Source organism: Anguilla anguilla, chromosome 16, assembly GCF_013347855.1.
Source record: "Anguilla anguilla isolate fAngAng1 chromosome 16, fAngAng1.pri, whole genome shotgun sequence".
NCBI classification, from domain to species: Eukaryota; Metazoa; Chordata; class Actinopteri; order Anguilliformes; family Anguillidae; genus Anguilla; species Anguilla anguilla.
The window spans coordinates 33,851,567-33,868,853 of NC_049216.1; the positions used below are offsets into that span (position 1 = coordinate 33,851,567).

A 17,287-nucleotide genomic window follows, 5' to 3' on the forward strand; every position below is an offset into this window, starting at 1 on the left:
TTGTCTCCTTCCTGTGTGTTGATCGGTCGTGCATGAGATGGAAGCCATTTCCTATCGCACTTTATTATCATAGTTCACGTAATATTTGTGTTAATGCACAACCAAAAATTGGGTCTTAGCTTAAATAAGGGCTTTCAGCGTCGCCTTGTATTCAGAGAAAGGGATAGTCTGTTTTCCGATATATTCCCTCGGACAAATTCGGCCCAATTCGGTAGAGGCCGGAGAAATGGATGAGTCTGAATCGGCAACGAAGGGACTCGGGTTGGAGGAGGCGTCCGAAAGTGCTGCCGTTGTGCCGGTAGTGGAGGGGGAGGGCTCGGATACTGAATCGGAGGCCGAAGTTGCTACGATGACTGTAATGGGTGAACCGGGAAATATCGAAATCGGAGCCGAGTCCTTACCGAACGCAGACGAGGCAGAGACTGCGTTTGCAGGGAAGTTATCGTGTTTGTAGCGCAAACATGCGTGCGACTTTTTCGGAGCTCGGGTGTTTCCATGCTGTTAGGTGCCCCGTTCATCCGTGTTTTGATACTATGCAAGTAACATGGTAACGTTAGTTGGCAAAATCTTGCCTTTCCAGCTACATAACCAACACCGCCAAAGCCAGGAATTGAGTAATTAAGATAAACATGAAACATTTAGGCTATATTGCTAGCTAGCCCGCTGTACGTATTTCATTGAATTCCATGCTATTAGCCCACATTTGGCACGCAGTTCGTAGCATTTCGTTATGCAGCTCGTTATAGATCTGTGCAACTCTTTTAGGTAGTTCTGACTCACAGTGTGTGCAGAAGTTGCATTGGCCTGTTCCTGATTTCGCTATAATGGCAAAACTAACCAGCAATTCCAGTCCATGTGCTGCGTTTATATAGAAACAGACTTGTTTATTTAAATACGTTGCCATTCTGCAAATATAATTAGTGATTCTAATGCCTAATGTATTGAAGATTTTTAAGCGAACTGATCAGGATGCCGCATTACGTAGTTTTAATTCGCAATTTAAGCTGCTGGCATTGTTTAATAACACTTTAAAGTCGTGTTATAACATACCAGTGCTATCTTACAGCGTTTAATGCATTATTCCATGCACAATTTCATTATCCAGCACAACAAATGAACACTTGTACTGTTTCATTTCAGACTTGACTACTGTAATGCCATTTTTTCTGGTTTATCATTGTCCATTATCAATCATTTACAGTTAGTCCAAAAGTTAAACTCTGCTGCTTGTTTCTTGACTAAAACCAAAAAGAGTGCACTCCTGACTCCTGTTTTAAAAGCTCTTCATTTTCTACCTATTCCTTTTAGTATGATTTTACAGTTCTTCTTCTTTGTTTATAAGTCTCTTCATGGCTTAGCACCCCCTACCTATCTGACTTGCTTTTAAGGGTACGTGCCTAACAGGAGCCTCAGATTCTCTGGCAGTAAACTATTATTCACACGAGATGCATGACTCAGATCATTGGCAGGGCATCACACAGTGTCTGTGGCCCCAGCCTGTGGAATAGGCTGGCAGAGGGTCTGCGGGCTGTGCAGTTCTTGGATGGTTTTAAAATGGCACTCAAGACATACCTTTTTAAGCATTGCTTTTACATGAATTATTACTGGTCCTGTTTTAATATTTAATGGTATTTAATTGATTTTATTTAATTTATTGTCTCTTACTATTACATTGTATTAATTTTAATACTTTTAAATGCCTTTTATGTTATTAATTTATCGGTTCTTTTAATTTTTTTGTGAAACAGTTTGTGTTGCACAAAGGTATATGAAATGTGTTGTATAAATGAAGGATTATTGATGGATTGATTTTTTCCCCCCATTTTTAAACAGAAGTGACCACTGTGACTGTGGGAGATGTGCAGGCAGGAGGAGAGAGTGTCTTCACTACATCCGTTGCCACGGCAGCATCGATCTCGGAGCATGTTCTCGTAAGTAACGCATTCACATGACCATCTCCTCCCGTACGTCTAGTTGCAGGCATTTAGCAGACACTCTTATCCAGAGCGACTTACACAACATTCTACACAGCATTTACATTGCATCCATTTATAAAGCTGGATGTATACTGAAGCAATGCTGGTTAAGAGCCTCGCTCAAGGGTACAACAGCAGCGTCCTACCCGGGAATCGAACCTGTGACCTTTAGGTTACAAGACCAGCTCCACTCTCATGTTATTATTTAATGTTGGCGATGATTCCTGCAGCTCTGTTCCGTAGTTGCGGGTTTATTTTACACCATATTTATGGACATATACTGAACCGCGCACAAAATCATATGATGCCGTACAGTCCGTTTAAAGACATCAGAGACACCAAAGTTTCCAGTAAGCCTAATATTTGGTCAGTGCAAGACGTCGCATTCCACTAACAGAAAGGAAACGAGCGCTTAACCCTCTTGTTCTGTTCATTTTTTAGGTACAGCAAAAATGTTCCCGGGTCAATCCCCATACAGGGGGGGTTTGCAAATACATGAAATGAACCATTTTCATTTAAAATGTTGATTGCACTAATTAAGGCCAGTAGAAGAAGTTTCATACTGAAAAAATAATTTTAAGTATTTTTCCTAGATTTTCAAACTTTAAAAAGGGTCAATTTGACCCGCAACATAACAGGAGGGTTAAGCTAACGGACTTAGCCCCAGGCTAATGGAGGCGGTGGTGTGCGCAGGTGAGCAGCTCTTGTACTGCCGGTTTCAGGCTGGCAGGACCGCCCTGCAGATCGGGGACGGCCTCAATCCCCAGAAGGCCACCCTCATCGTCGTCCACACCGACGGGAGCATCGTGGACGCCACGGGGTTAAAGGCGACGGGCACGCCCATCACTCCTGGTTCGTTACCCCGCCCCCCCCTCCCCGGTCTTCCCCCGCTAAACTAGGGTTCTCCAACTGCCTCTTCCTGGGGGGCTGGCTCTTCTTGGTAAATGGTAAATGGACTGCATTTATATAGCGCTTTTATCCAAAGCGCTTTACAATTTTTGCCTCTCATTCGCCAGAGCAGTTAGGGGTTAGGTGTCTTGCTCAAGGACACTTCGACACGCCCAGGGCGGGGTTTGAACCGGCAACCCTGTAATGCCTGTAATGTAATGTAACCCTCCGACTGCCAGACAATCGGTCTTACCTCCTGAGCTATGTCGCCCCGTTCTTAATAATGGTTCCTACATTTTGTTCAGTATCAGTGTATAAGTGAGTATGAGTGGTTTTTGGCTGTACCCCAACAGCGGGGCCAGCCCAAAAAAGCGCGAATGTCTGTGACTGGGTGATGAAGTTACACCATTGGCCGGCCGAGTTATGAAGTTACACCATTGGTCGGCCGGATGAAGTGTGTTAGGTCCAGCCATATACTAGGTTTTGACCTGGTCTTGTTTTACCCTCACAGGTCCCCAGACGCCATCCACCCCGATGACCCCCGGGCACGAGAAGGACGGCTCCAAGTACAACTGGGACCCGTCCGTCTACGACAACGAGCTTCCCGTGCGCTGCCGAAACACCAGCGGAATGCTGTACAAAAACAGGCTGGGCTCAGGTACGTGAGTCGGCCACCAGAGGGCGCCAAAAGCGCTGCAGCTGCGTTTTCCTTACTGTGGGGTTTGTGGGAGGGGTTCGGTTGGGTGAGGAGATGACCCATGAAAAAATGTTGTGTATGCAGGTGTATGTTATACACCTGCATACACCTTCAGATCTCTCAAACTAAAGAAGACACCTATTGGATGTACTGCACTAGTAACTGTGTACATGCAGTTGTCGTGATGTATATTCTGTATGTGAATGGACGTTGGCCTACTTTTTAAGAAAGTGTGGGTCACGGGAAATTTGCTCGTTCGATCCTGTTGGCTTGTGGACGCAGAATGTTGGGAAACCATACGTTACAGTTGAGTTTTGAAAGGGTCATATCTTCCGGACTTCTCTTTATACCCCAGTGTTTGTTTGCTTGGCTAAAAACAGAATGCCATATTGCTGCAGAGCGGTACATCGCCGGTACAGTAGCAGAAGGAGTGTGATCGGTTTCCTTGCCTGGGCACCTCGGTCTTTGGCTCGATGCTAATCACATCTCCGGCTGCGCGGGACGGCTGGCAAGGGGCTACGGGTTCAAAAAACCTGGAGCAGCCTGTCCCATTACCGGAATCATCCTGTCTTTTCCAAAAAAAAAAAGAGCAGTTAAATCTATCCAAGGACACGGGGAACCTGGTGTGCGTGCGCATGTGAATTCTTCAGCGCGTACGTAATTGAGTCTGGAGCGCATAATTCGTTCCGTGTCGTCTGGATCACATCCTGAGCGGGCCGGAGGTGGACCAGCCCCCGCCGCTCGGTCGGACTCTTCCCGCGAGTTTCTCCTTGTGCCTGTCACCCCAGGCCTCTGTGGCGGTCACGAGGCACGATGACAAACATTTTGTGAAATTGGATTTATGAAATTAGGTGCATAAATCGAATTAATGTGCGCAAATTAGACTTCTTTTTGGCCCTTCTGTTTTTTTCCTGTTCCGCCGTTGCCCCTGGTTTCCGTTGCCCCCGGATACGCAGGAGGGAAGGGGCGCTGCATTCGGCATAATAACAGCTGGTACACGCCCACGGAGTTCGAGTGCATGTCCGGCAGGGCCAGCAGCAAGGACTGGAAGAGAAGCATCCGCTACGCGGGACGCCCCCTGCAGTGCCTCATACAGGTGAGACACGCCCTTGCAGGGCCTGATACAGGCGAGATGCCCCTTCATACAGGTGAGACACACCCCCTGCAGTGCCTCATACAGGTGAGACACACCCCCTGCAGTGCCTGATACGGGTGAGACACGCCCCCTGCAGTACCTGATACGGGTTAGACACGCCCCCTGCAGTACCTGATACAGGTTAGACACGCCCCCTGCAGTACCTGATACAGGTTAGACACGCCCCCTGCAGTACCTGATACAGGTTAGACACGCCCCCTGCAGTACCTGATACAGGTGAGAGGTGTGGCATGGGTAGTGGTTAGGGAAAATGTAGAATGGGTAGTGGTTTGGGTACGTGTGGACTGGGAATGGTAGTGGGAGTGGGTGTGGGAGTAGGAGTAGGAGTGGGAGTGGGACTGGGAGTGGGTGTGGGTGTGGGAGTAGGAGTGGGAGTGAGAGTGGGAGTAGGAGTGGGAGTGGGAGTGGGAGTGGGTGTGGGAGTGGGAGTGAGAGTGGGAGTAGGAGTAGGAGTGGGTGTGGGAGTGGGAGTGGGAGTGGGATGTTCCTCATCCTTCCGCCTCACTCTGTTTGCAGGAGCGGATCCTGAACCCCCACGCGGCCTCATGCACGTGTGCGGCCTGCTGCGACGACCTGCCTGTGGTGAGTCCCCGGTCTCTGCTGCCCCCTTGTGGCATCCTGGCTCTCTGCTGCCCCCTGGTGGGTCCCAGCTCTCTGCTGCCCCCTGGTGGGTTCCAGCTCTCTGCTGCCCCCTGGTGGTTCCCAACTCTCTGCTGGCCCCTGGTGGGTCCCAGCGCTCTGCTGCCCCCTGGTGGAAGAGTCTCAATGACAAGCTGAAGACTGTCTCCATATCCTCAGGCTCACTGTCTGGTGCCTTTTCCTCATTCTTTTTTTAATAAAAGCTGTAGCAGAAGAGATCTAAAATTGTTATAAGTGATGGAGTCAATGGTGCACTACCCACCCCTCCCCATTCAAAGCTAATTAGTATAATTACATTGATTTATAATGATCATTTTGATTTTTAAATTACTTAAGCAGATTGGGGTGATAGTGGGACTTGACTGGAAGGCCCACATAGGAAGGGAACATTTTAGGAAATTAGATTTGCTTCTCTTCGAGGCTGGGGCCATGCCATTGCAGCTTAGTAACCTTCATTAAGTGATTAACAACAGAGCCCCTATTTAAAAAAATTATTTCACAAAGGTTGGGGATGTGCACAGCCGTAAGACGAGAGCCAGTATTGCTGACCTTGGCCTCAAAAGATACAGGACTGATGTGTGTTCTGGAGCCTCTGAATGGAACAAGTTACCCATAGGGATTAAAAACATTAGGCATTAAAAACACTATTATACAACTATTCAGAGAGCTTTAAGAGAAAAGTAAAAGCCTGGTTGCCAGGAAAAGTGCTACTGTAACTGGTTCAGAAAAAATATGTAATGCATGTAATTGTTTTATGATATTATTTTGTTGTTATGTTTGGACTGTAAATTTGACTGTGTTAGTATTGTTGTGTAATGAGTTTGTTGTGTAGCCATCCAATGTTCCACTGTATTTACACTGTTGTGAAGTCATCTTGCCTCCGCTGCTACTATTTACCATCAAGGCCCACTGTGGAAATTGGTCGTTAACTTTACTTTGTTATCCTTGGCAATTGACTGTGACTTCATTAACTTAAAATAAAACTGACTAACAGTTTAAGTATTATGTGTACAGCAACTGCGACACATCAGATGTCCACCAGACGGAGCTCTTTTCCGTCATCGCTCAAGGCTTCTGCCGCCTGTTCAGAGTGGATATTTCAGTCCTGTGCCAGGCGATAATTGTTGAAATGTGTGAGGCACGTGCTTCTCACCATAGTACAGTCAGTGTGACATCCAGTTCATTATCAGCCCTATAACAGAAACAAAATGTGAAAAAACACGTACTCGTACGGACTGTCAGACGCCCGTACAGGTCTAGGTGTGGCTCTGACGTTGCCAAGCACCGTATTTCTTGCTCCTCACTGTTCTTTTCTGATATCTATTTTTTTTTTTTTTTTTTTTTTTTTTTGCAGTGCACCAAGGATGGAGATTCTTTCAGAGCGGACAACGTAAACATGGTAATTGGGATGAGTGACGAGCGTCTCCTTCAGCTCTGACGTCAGGCACGGCCCCGTTCTCGCACCTTTGCCTCGCTGCGAGTGTTCTGTCTGAGCCTGTCATTAACCCGGCAGCGACAACGCCGCGCCGTGACCTCGCTGTCGGTTCCTTAAAAGCCTCAAGCGCGCCGACTTCCGAGAGGTAGAAGCATAGAAGCATTGCCCGCGGTCTGGAATTCCCAAAGCGCGTCGTTTCGTAATTTAAAAGCGCGAGTGTTCCAGCGCAGCGACGCCGTGATTTGAGTGTGTCTCCCCGGCGCTCACGTATCAGACGCCACAGAACGAGAGTCTGCCCCCGGCACGCTTATCTCCGCTGACAGCGCTGGGAGTTGAACACGCTGGCGTGGGATAGAAAAGCAGCCTCGCTGGGTTTTTATGAAGAAGAAAAATAATTACAAAAACTCGATAAGTAAAAGAATAGGTGCACCGTTGTTTCCGCAGTTCTGGAAGTTCCGGAGCTTGGGTACTTCGGAAAACTTCAGAAAACGCAAACGGTCTGCGCCCCTGATCCTGGGGAGCCACAGCGTTCTGCTGGTTTTCCTTAAATAACGCCGTCATATCGAACTGTCGATTGCACGGTTTAACCCTTGCCTCCTGGGTCTGAATCGGCTGCTGATTTTACTGTGCACGACTCTAGCCCACTGAAGTACGGTACCACTGGGTGTCTGTGGTGAGTCGAGTCACGAGCGCAGTGGCCGCGGTCATTGGAGTCAGTCACGTCCACAGAGGAACAACAGGTGGCTTCACACGTCACTGACTTTCAGGAGGAGACAGGAGTGAATGATAATTACCAGTTAATTAACGGCAAAGTATTCACATGCACTATTTGTCCTGCAAAGTAGACAAATATTTTGGGAGGTGCTCTAATGTACATTTTGCAGCTAAAGACTTGGTGCTGTCTCTTTTTTTTGTTACCTGTTATCTCCGTCTCCGGTTTTGGCCACATGCATAAACAGGAATATAATTTTTTTCTTCTTTTTTTTCCAAGCTGCCATCATCTAAATTCCAAATCTGTCACCACTCACTGGCTGGTTTTGGAGGGACATTTGAAATGGATAAACACACTCTGATTGGCTGGAATGAGGTGACACTGAGTGGACGGTGGCAGTTAAAATAGAGCAGCATTCTATTTTTAACTGCCACTTCTGTCGCTATGGCAACCACTCGCCACTACTCTGGGACGGAGGTAGCGGTCATTTTTTTTTTAACATTCCCATGGTACACTTGTCAATGACAAGCTTGCCAGCAGCCAGACCATCCTGTACCCTTCTCCTGTCAAACTGGTGAAGCCAAGCAGTCATACCTCCCCGAACCCTTCTCATGGCTAACTACTGAAGCTAAGCAGTCAGACCACCCTGAACCTTTCTCATGTCATACTGCTGAAGCTAAGCAGCTATGGGCTTGGTTACTGGAATGGGGGACCTCCTAGGAAAACTGTTGGAAGAGGTGTTTGTGAGCCAATTTGTGAGCTCCAACGCAGTGATGGGGATACTGTGCTATAGGAGGTGTACCTCAGATGAGATGATAAACCAGGGTGCTCACTCGGTGTTTCCTCTTTAACATAGTAAATGCCAAGTCGGATATTAAAATACGGTTTCATGGACTGATTTCCATCAGCCCGGTTTGACTGTTTTAACTCTGATTTACAGTGAAGCATTTACAGTAAGTATGCCATCATAACAGTTATTTATTTGCATTCATGAAAATTGACTGAGAACTGCTTTTCGTCCGTATCTATTGATGCTGCAAGTTTAAATGAAATGACAGGTTACAGTGAGGTTTTCATTCGCCCCTAAGGGCTTAATTCAGTTATAGGAGCAATATTTATAGGAGCAATATTTGCTTGTTGTGCGGTTGAGATATCTCTCTGTGATCTGTGGAGAATTAAAATGTGCTGATTTGTGGCTGACGTGCCGGGAGATGCGCACCCAGAGTGGGGTCATGGAGTTACGTACCGTTTTCATACCAGAGCCTACGGCGACAGGCCAATCAAACGCATAACGCAACTCCAGGAAGTAGAAACGCAAGCATTTGATTGGATATTGATTTTCAGTGACCAGGCTTGTGATTGGTTCGCTCTCTGGTCCTCGCAGACTGCAGAAATGCCAAAGATGGAAGAAGGCTCTTCATCAATTATTTGTACATTAATTACGAAACGATTAAGAATTAATTACCGCATGGTTATGGTTCAGGCTTCATGGTGTCAGGGCAATTTCTGCATACTAAAATATTGGCGCCTACTACATTACAGAAATTAAATGTACTTTAATATTTTGAAATAAGAAATTTCAGAAACAATATTGCAAGATTCCACTATGAATTATTGTCACTTTCAGATAAAATTCTGCTGCGAAATATTGTTCTCATATTTCCCTGAAAAATCCACACATTTTCAGTATTTTGCTGTGCATCACATTTCTAGCTATATTGTTCATATTTGTGGTTTGTCTACCATAAACAAAACAATGCACTGATGCGAGATTATGAACCTATAATCTATTTGCATGCTTTTTGTGTTGCCAACCATGATATGCGTCATCTATTGTGGGCAATCTCCTTATCTCGCTTTGTGTTGTAATTAATTCGCTGGAAATTTTAATTAATTATGGTTCATTTCTGTCTCCTCCTGAATGTCAGGGATGTGCGGAGGCCACCTGTTGTTCCTCTGCTGAGTTGGGGCTCTAATGACTGTGGGGCGCTGTGGTGATCAGTCTGCTGGTCATGGCTGCTTTGTCCCAGACCACCGTCTCTCTGCAGCTTCTGTTCTTGGGCCCGAATCATGGCCAAATATTTGGGACGTTTGGGAACAATGCTGGAACTTAACCAACACTTTCAACAGTGATCAACTGGCCAAAGAAATAATGGGCTTTAATGGGGCTTGTTTTGATATTTGTTAATTGGAGCCTCAAGTGTAGTGTAATGGTGGGAGAACTGGGCTCGTAACTCAGAGGTTGCCGGTTTGATTCCCAGGTGGATCAATGATGTTGTACTCGAAACTATAGATTTAACCTGAATTATTTCAGTAATATATCAGACTGTGTAAATTCATTTCATGGAAAAAAATATATACATGCAGGCAGAATTGCACCCTTCAGTAAAAAATGGGTTTATTTTGCCGCAGGACTTTTATGCTGAAAAACCGTTGGACTGTACCAGAATAAGAGTCCTGCCTGCACAAAGGGGGCCCAGCTTGTTAGTTTGCTCGTCTGCGCTCTCTGTAATCAGTAGCAGAGGTTGCAGAGATCAGCGCTGGTGATTCGACGTTCCAATCCAATCTGGGGAGAAAAAGGAAAAGAACATTTAAAAAAAAAAGAAAAAAAAAAAAAGCTGTTCTTTAGTGATGTGTGGGCTGGCTTGCTTGTTCCTGGAGGCGGTCCCCGCCTTCTGTGAGTGGAGCAGCCTGAGCCACATCTGTTGGACTGAATGGTGAATCTCCCCCCTCACCCCCCGCCCCCCCCCCCCCCCTACACAGACCGGCCCGGTCAGACTGTTCGTCCCGTACAAGAGACGGAAGAAGGACAGCGAGCGCCCCGTCACCCCCGAAAAGAAAGAAGTCCAGGTCCAGTCTCCGAAAAACATCACCCTGACCCCCGGAGCCACGTGTAGGTGCCCCTGCCGTGTCCTACAACCCCCCCTCCCACCCCCCCACCCTCCAAAACCCCCCATCACATAATCCACATGTCCTGTGCTCTCCACTTCACCCTCTCTGAGTCTGAGTTATTGTATGTTTGTGAGTTTGATTCTGGCTGTGTTAAATGTAAGGGAGCCCCAGCTGTTTGAGAGACGCTCAAGTGAGTCCACTGTGGGTGTTCTGTTCTGCTGGTAAACGGCAGTCCCAGTGCGTAGCAGTGCGAGCCGTTCCGGGTCTTCACAGTTGCACTGCATCTCCATCAGGCTGGGCTTCCTCTCTGGATCCTTGGCTGCTTCCAGAAAGATCTGGACTGGCCGAGGCCAGCACAGCAGGGGATCCAGTCCTGGAATTCTCCAGCATTTCATTCCACTTCAGTCAGTCAGTCAATGGGAAATTATGTTATTTGCATATTTCATGAGTAGGGAACTGGTGGTCTTGTAACCTGAAGGTCACAGGTTTGATTTCCTGGGTAGGACACTGCTGTTGTGCCCTTGAGCAAGGTGCTTAACCTGCATTGCTCCAGTATATCTCCTCTTGCATAAATGGATGCAATATAAACGGTTTGGGAGGGGGGTTCACTGTGGGAGCGCCCATCCTGTCTTTCAACAAACAAACCCCCCCCCCCCCCCCCCAGCAGAGCAGAGCTGTAGAACACCCTTTGGGCAGAAAGAGGAGCAGTTCATCATTTCTCTCCTCCGACCTTGGGAATTTCACAGACAGTATCTGTCACTTTTTTTGCGCTCCTTGGGCGTCTGCCACCGAATGAGTTTGTGATTATTACGGCTGTAAATCAGTGACGTGATTGGCTGTATGTAGGGTGGGCGTACTGACCCCTCCCCTCCCCCGCCCCCCCCCAGCTGGCGATATGAAAGCTTTTTTTTCTTTTCTCACTGTCGTCTTCCGCTCGAAATGCTTCCCATTCAGTGCTGAAAACCAGCTGAAATAGTCGTGTCTGTTAGCGCTGAGCTGTGGACCGCGGTGGTGCTTGGATTAGATTTACAAAAAAAAAAACTTCTTAAACTAGCAGAACAGTTGGGCTCAGAGGAACACAACTGTGTCTGATCTGGCCCCTGATTGGAGGCTGTAGATATGCGTCTGATCTGATTGGAGGAAAGAATGGGAGGCTGCAGATCTGCACCTGATCTGATTGGAGGAAAGAGTGGGAGGCTGCAGATCTGCGTCTGATCTGATTGGAGGAAAGAGTGGGAGGCTGCAGATCTGCATCTGATCTGATTGGAGGAAAGAATGGGAGGCTGCAGATCTGCACCTGATCTGATTGGAGGAAAGAGTGGGAGGCTGCAGATCTGCGTCTGATCCGATTGGAGGAAAGAACGGGAGGCTGAGATCGGTAGAAAGTTCCGGGACCTGTTTTCAGGTGTATCCCCTGAGTCTCGCACCCTCTGTGAACTGAAAACTGCAAATGATGTGGACAGGTTTTAATTAAACTCGGTGTGATAATCCCCTTAGGGAAATTTTCAGTGACATTTTGATTGCTTTTAAAGCTATGGAAGGTGGAGGATGCGCTCCATAGCAATGTTAGCATCCCCAGCAGAACTGGGTGCACGACTGTGCAGTCTCATATTAATTTTTCTATGCAAGCGGTTTTGCGTTCCACTTTATTAGACCACTTTTACAGTGACAGTCCTGTTATTGGCCACTAGATCTTAATAAAAACAGTGTATGAAACCAGCGATGTGGTAGTTTGCTGCTGTAGTGGTTTGCAGTTATCGCTGTTTACTCTGTGGTTTGTGAGATTATATAATTTCACGGTCTTGCAGTGACTCTGGTACTTATTTTCACCCCACTGACACTGACTCTGTTACTTCCTGTCCACCAGGCATTGTAATTTTGTCACTTTCTGTCGTCCTGTCACAATGATTCTGTCACTTCCTGCCCTAACCACTCACAGTAATTCTGTCACTTCCTGCCCTAACCACTCACAGTAATTATGTCATTTCCTGCCCTAACCATCCACAGTAATTCTGTCACTTCCTGTCCGAACCACTCATCGTAACTATGTCATTTCCTGCCCTAACCACTCACAGTAATTATGTCACTTCCTGCCCTAACCACTCACAATAATTCAGTCACTTCCTGCCCCACGCCATCACAAGGACTATGCCGCCTCCCATCTACAGTCACGGTGTTTGTGTTGCTTCCTGTCTCTCCAGTCACAGTTATGACGTCACTTCCTGTCCCTCCAGTCACAGTGACGCCGTCGGGGCAGATCACGACCTCGGGCACGCTGACCTTCGACAGGACGCCCGTGGGCGACGCCACCGCCGTCATCTCCGAGAGCCCGGCGCAGGCGGACGTCTTCGCTGGCACGGCGGGTAAGGCCCCGCCCCCCCCACCTGGGCCCCGCCACCCCCGCCTGGCCCCCCCCCCCCCCCCCCCCCCCCCCCCCCCCGCCGGGGCCCCCCCCCCCCCCCGCCTGGGCCCCGCCCCCCCCGCCTGCCCCCCCCCACCCCCCGGCCTGGGCCCCGCCCCCCCGCCTGGGCCCCGCCCCCCCGCCTGGGCCTCGCCCCCCCCGCCTGGGCCCCGCCCCCCCGCCTGCCCCCCCCCCCCCCCCCCCCCCCGGCCTGGGCCCCGCCCCTCTGGGGGTGATGGGCATCGGTCTGTTTAAGGAAGCCATCTTGCGGCTATTTAGGACCTCCCCTTCCCCGGGTCCCAGGGCTGCCACGAAAAAGGAGTGGGTACCCTGGCTCTGTGCTGCTGAATCTGGGGCAGGGTTTTTTTTTAGCTTCTGGGACGCCCTGCGACAGGGATCCCCAAACCGGGTCTTGGGGCTGCCCTGTGTGTGACCGTTTTTGTCAATGGTGCTGAGAATGTGCGTTTCAATTCTGTCCTTTTTTCCTGTGATTTTTTCCCCCACTTCAACTTATTTTATCACCGCGCGGGTTTGTTTTGTTGTTTGTTTGTATGGTTCACACGGATGGCTTCTTTTCGGATAACACTTTCAGCAGTCGGTATTTTTAAAAATTCTGTTATATGTACAATTTCATTAGTTAAAAAAATATCACTTCTTCCTTTAATTGGAGAACTGGCTGATCTGACTGAATCTCCTGGGATGAGAATGTAGGGCGTTAAATCTTCATATGGAGCTGTTCATGATACAAGGTGACCTTCAAAGCGTTAAAATGGAACATTCCGGAACAGTTAGCCGCTCGTTCAAACCGCCGCACGCAAGTGAAGGTCGCCTCGTTTTTAAGTCCTGCCCAAGAGAGGGAACGTCAGCTCTGTTCCTGTACTGGACCAGCCGGAGGAGGGGCTCTCCACCAATCAGGGAGCACGGTGGTAGTAATGGTCTTCTCAGCGGTTAAAAGGCTCCCGGGAGTACGGCCTGATAATATCCACCAATCACTGTTGAGGTTATTCAGTTTCTGCCTTACCAACCTGCTCTGTGATTGGCGAAGAGCTTCTGTCTGGTTCCTGAGCGAAAGTGATGACGCCAGCATCCCACCCCTGCTTCCCCCGCTGTGTTAAACCGCCCCATCTGATGAAACTCCAAATTCTGTTACTCAGCAACAGGCCACGCCCCTTCAACGCCGGAACTCCGGGAGCACCCTGTCCCCCCCCACCCCAGTGATGGGACCAGGGTGGGAAATTTTATCGGCTCCTCCTCATTCATATTTCTCTGGGTCTTCCCGGCCTGCTTTTGCGGCTGGGCCCAGAGAGGAATCCTGGAAACGGCAGCGGCTGGCCCCGCCCCCCCGCCCCCTGAGTGGTGACCTGCGCTCTGATCTGACCAAGCCCCGCCCCCCCCGCTCGCAGCGGATTGGCTGCCGCGCGACTCACCGGCCCTAACGAGCTCCCGCAGGGCTCTCGGGGAACCGCTCCTTTCAAAATGACAAACGAGGAGCGCTTGAGAATGTCCCGCTTCCCTGCGCTACTGAAACCGGTCCACCTTGGTTATCTGCTGCCATCTATTTCTTTTAAAATGATAATAATTATTTTTAATGTTGTTTCCTGTGCTTTCTGTTCTTTCTGTCCTTCTGTATCTGTGGTTCATCCTCTCTGTTGTTCAGTCTTTCATTCTAACGGCTTCGCTTTCTCCCTCTCTCGCCCTCTCTCTCTTCGTCTCTCGTCTCCACGTACGCGCGTGCGGCAGGGCCGTGCCGAGGTTGTTAGCGGGGCAGGTGCTCAAAGTGAGAAAAGGGCACATCAACCTAGAATAACCAAAATGAGCTGACACTCAGTTATTGCACAGAATAAATCTTACCAAAACAAGTGAATGAAAAAAGACTAATACCAGCAACAACAATAAGGCAAATATCGATTCTGTGAAAGGTCATATCGAAGGGGCACGTCCGGCCCCGCCCTCTGCACGTGCCTGATCTATTGACTGATCTTCTGCTCGTGCGTCAGGCTGCTGGGTGAGATTACCTAAACGGTTTGGGGGTTTTTTTTTTGCGCCGACCTCTCGACGAGACAGAGGACGGTGAAAAATCGTACGTGCGGCGGCGAGACCTCTTCTGCTTCTGACCTAAATTCCGCGGACTTTTTTATTTTTTTTTATTTAATTAAATATTTTTTTTTGTTGCATTTTTGCGGCTGTCTTAGCTCGCACTGGGTACATAGCATGGGCAATCGCACGACCCAGTTTGGAAATAAATAAATAGATAAAGTAAATAAATAAATAAATAAATAAAATAATCTCCGCCGCGACGGGGTAATGCGTCACTTTCCTTCGGTCACGGCGCCTCCCGCGAGACCGCGCCTCAGTCACGCCGCGGCCGGATAATGGCCTGACAGCCGCGTGCTGATAAATAGCGCACCGCAATTCCCTCGTTTTCCGAGAGAACGGGGGGAGGGGGGGAGGGGGACACGCGGCCCGGGATGCCGATTCGCTCCCCCCCCCCCCCCCCCATCCGCTTCCTTCAGCTTGCACGTGGTAAGAGGAAAAAAAGAAGGGGCTGCTCGTTTCGCCGTAACAGCGAAACACAAACCGCTGCTTTAAATGCACGGAAAACTCGGCACATTTTCCGCAAGCGAAGCGCTCCGGTTGCTTTTGTCGGAAAACGGGGTCACGGCGCTCCTTTCATTGTGCGTTAAAAACTCTGATAAATTATGTAACAAATAACAAAATGATGGAAAAAAAAAAAAAAACCCAATATTTTACGCTCACTACTTTTGCTTGCGTCCAACCTCCGAGGACAGATTACATCAGGGCCCCACACTGCTCCCATTTAAGGATCATTTGCTCATGAAAATTGACGTGTGGCAACTGGAAGAATAATTTAGGGGCACAATTACTAATTGGGATGCATTGCTGTGCTCCTAAAGTTTTTGACTGAGGAGCCACTAGTGCTCCTTGGAAAAAGAATGTTAGCGTAGGGCCCTGGATGTAAGTGTGTCTCTCTAACTGAGTGTGTCCGTTCGGCTGCACTCGGTGTGTCCGTTCGGCTGCACTCGGTGTGTTTGCTCCCAGTGTTTGTGCCGACGGTTGGTTCTTGCGGATTATGAATCCCTACTCTGAACTTGGGCCTCAGAACGCACGGATCCGTGACTTAAAATGTCTGCACAAATAGTCGCTAATTTTTTTTCCCGCCTGTCTTCTTTATTCCTGTGATGTAGGCCTACATTTCTCTCACAGGCACCAGTCTGCACCTGTGTGCCTCCCCCCCAGCTCCCTTGAGAGAGGGGGAGCCCCCCATGGGGGGCGGGGGCGTGGTTGGCTTTCAGTGGTACTTTGTTTTGCCCCACTTTCTCTCTTCCTCTCAGTTGGGTCGTATTCTCGGAGGGGCGGGGGGGGGGGGGGGGCAGTGATTTTGCTCGGTGCTGCGTAGGTTTACCCGTCTCTCACAGGGTGAGGCTTCGGGGGGGGGGGGGGCGTGGATGTGGAACTTGGTGATTGAGGCACACGGTTTTTACGAGATATACGCATATCACAACAAAAAAAAACAAACCCAAACGGCTGCATCAGGCTTGGAGCTATTATTCGTAATTTGTCACAGTGGAGTCGCAGAAGGGCTCTCCGTGCTTTTGGCTGTGTGCGCTCTTACACTCTTAAGTCAGACGCTTTCTGTTTACCGTCTGGAGCGGCGGCTCCCTGAAAAATAGCGTGCGCAAGTGTCTCCACGGTGACCGGTGGTGGGACGGGACGGGCACGCTGGCAGGGGCGGGGAACTCGGGCCCTCTGTGTAAAAAATGAGAAGAATGGTCACCCTGAGCTCCACAGAGAGGGGAGCAACAGGGGGAGAATCTGGAACAGGAGGAGGGGGAGGAGAGGAGGAGAGGTGGGTGACAGGAAGGAGAGAAGGGGGAGAGTGGGAGAGAAGGTGAGCGGAACATGGACGTAGCTGATCTGTTCATCGGAAATATCCGCCCCCACAAGTCCGTACAAACGTACGTGCAGTCCAGAGTGGGTTCTGATTGGGCTCAGCCTGGGTTCTGACGGGGTTCAGATTTGGTTTTGACTGGATTCAGACGGGGTTCTGACTGGGTTCTGATTGGGCTGTGTGTGAGATGTTTTTTTGGCACGCTGCACTGACGCTGGCTGGTGTAGGTCTCACTGTTCGCCTGGTCTGGCACTGGTACTGGTACCCAGATAACTCGGTTGGATGCTCTTACGTTCTCTTACATTGTGAGCCGCTCTGGATAGGAGTGTCAGCTCACTGTTCACAGAGAGACCATCAAGTATCTGATTGCAGCGACTGATGGGGACACAATCCTGAATCTTATACATTTTTGTCACACGTTGTTTCTCCCAGTATTTGGCCATATTGCTTATCTGTACAAATAACACAGTAGGCTACGTTAAGGTTGAGCTATCATGCGAAACTGCCGGAAGATCAAGGGAAGCACTAAAAACCGAAGAAAATCGCAGGAATGGCAAACGGCCATTGATACTGTCGAGACC

General features: G+C 49.0%; 1 protein-coding gene across 3 annotated transcripts in view; it reads left to right on the forward strand.

Moving 5' to 3' along the window:
• Positions 1-18: 18 nt before the first annotated feature.
• deaf1 (DEAF1 transcription factor) overlaps positions 19-17,287 on the forward strand; it is a 25,805-nt gene continuing 8,536 nt past the window's right edge. The window contains exons 1-9 of one of the 3 annotated variants that reach the window (XM_035394926.1): positions 19-434; positions 1,834-1,931; positions 2,699-2,828; positions 3,376-3,522; positions 4,518-4,657; positions 5,234-5,299; positions 6,711-6,755; positions 10,267-10,396; positions 12,597-12,758. In XM_035394926.1, coding sequence (XP_035250817.1) covers positions 227-434; positions 1,834-1,931; positions 2,699-2,828; positions 3,376-3,522; positions 4,518-4,657; positions 5,234-5,299; positions 6,711-6,755; positions 10,267-10,396; positions 12,597-12,758 — 1,126 coding nt within the window. In that variant the 5' untranslated portion in view covers positions 19-226. The other 2 variants (XM_035394927.1, XM_035394928.1) reach the window with 2 other exon arrangements.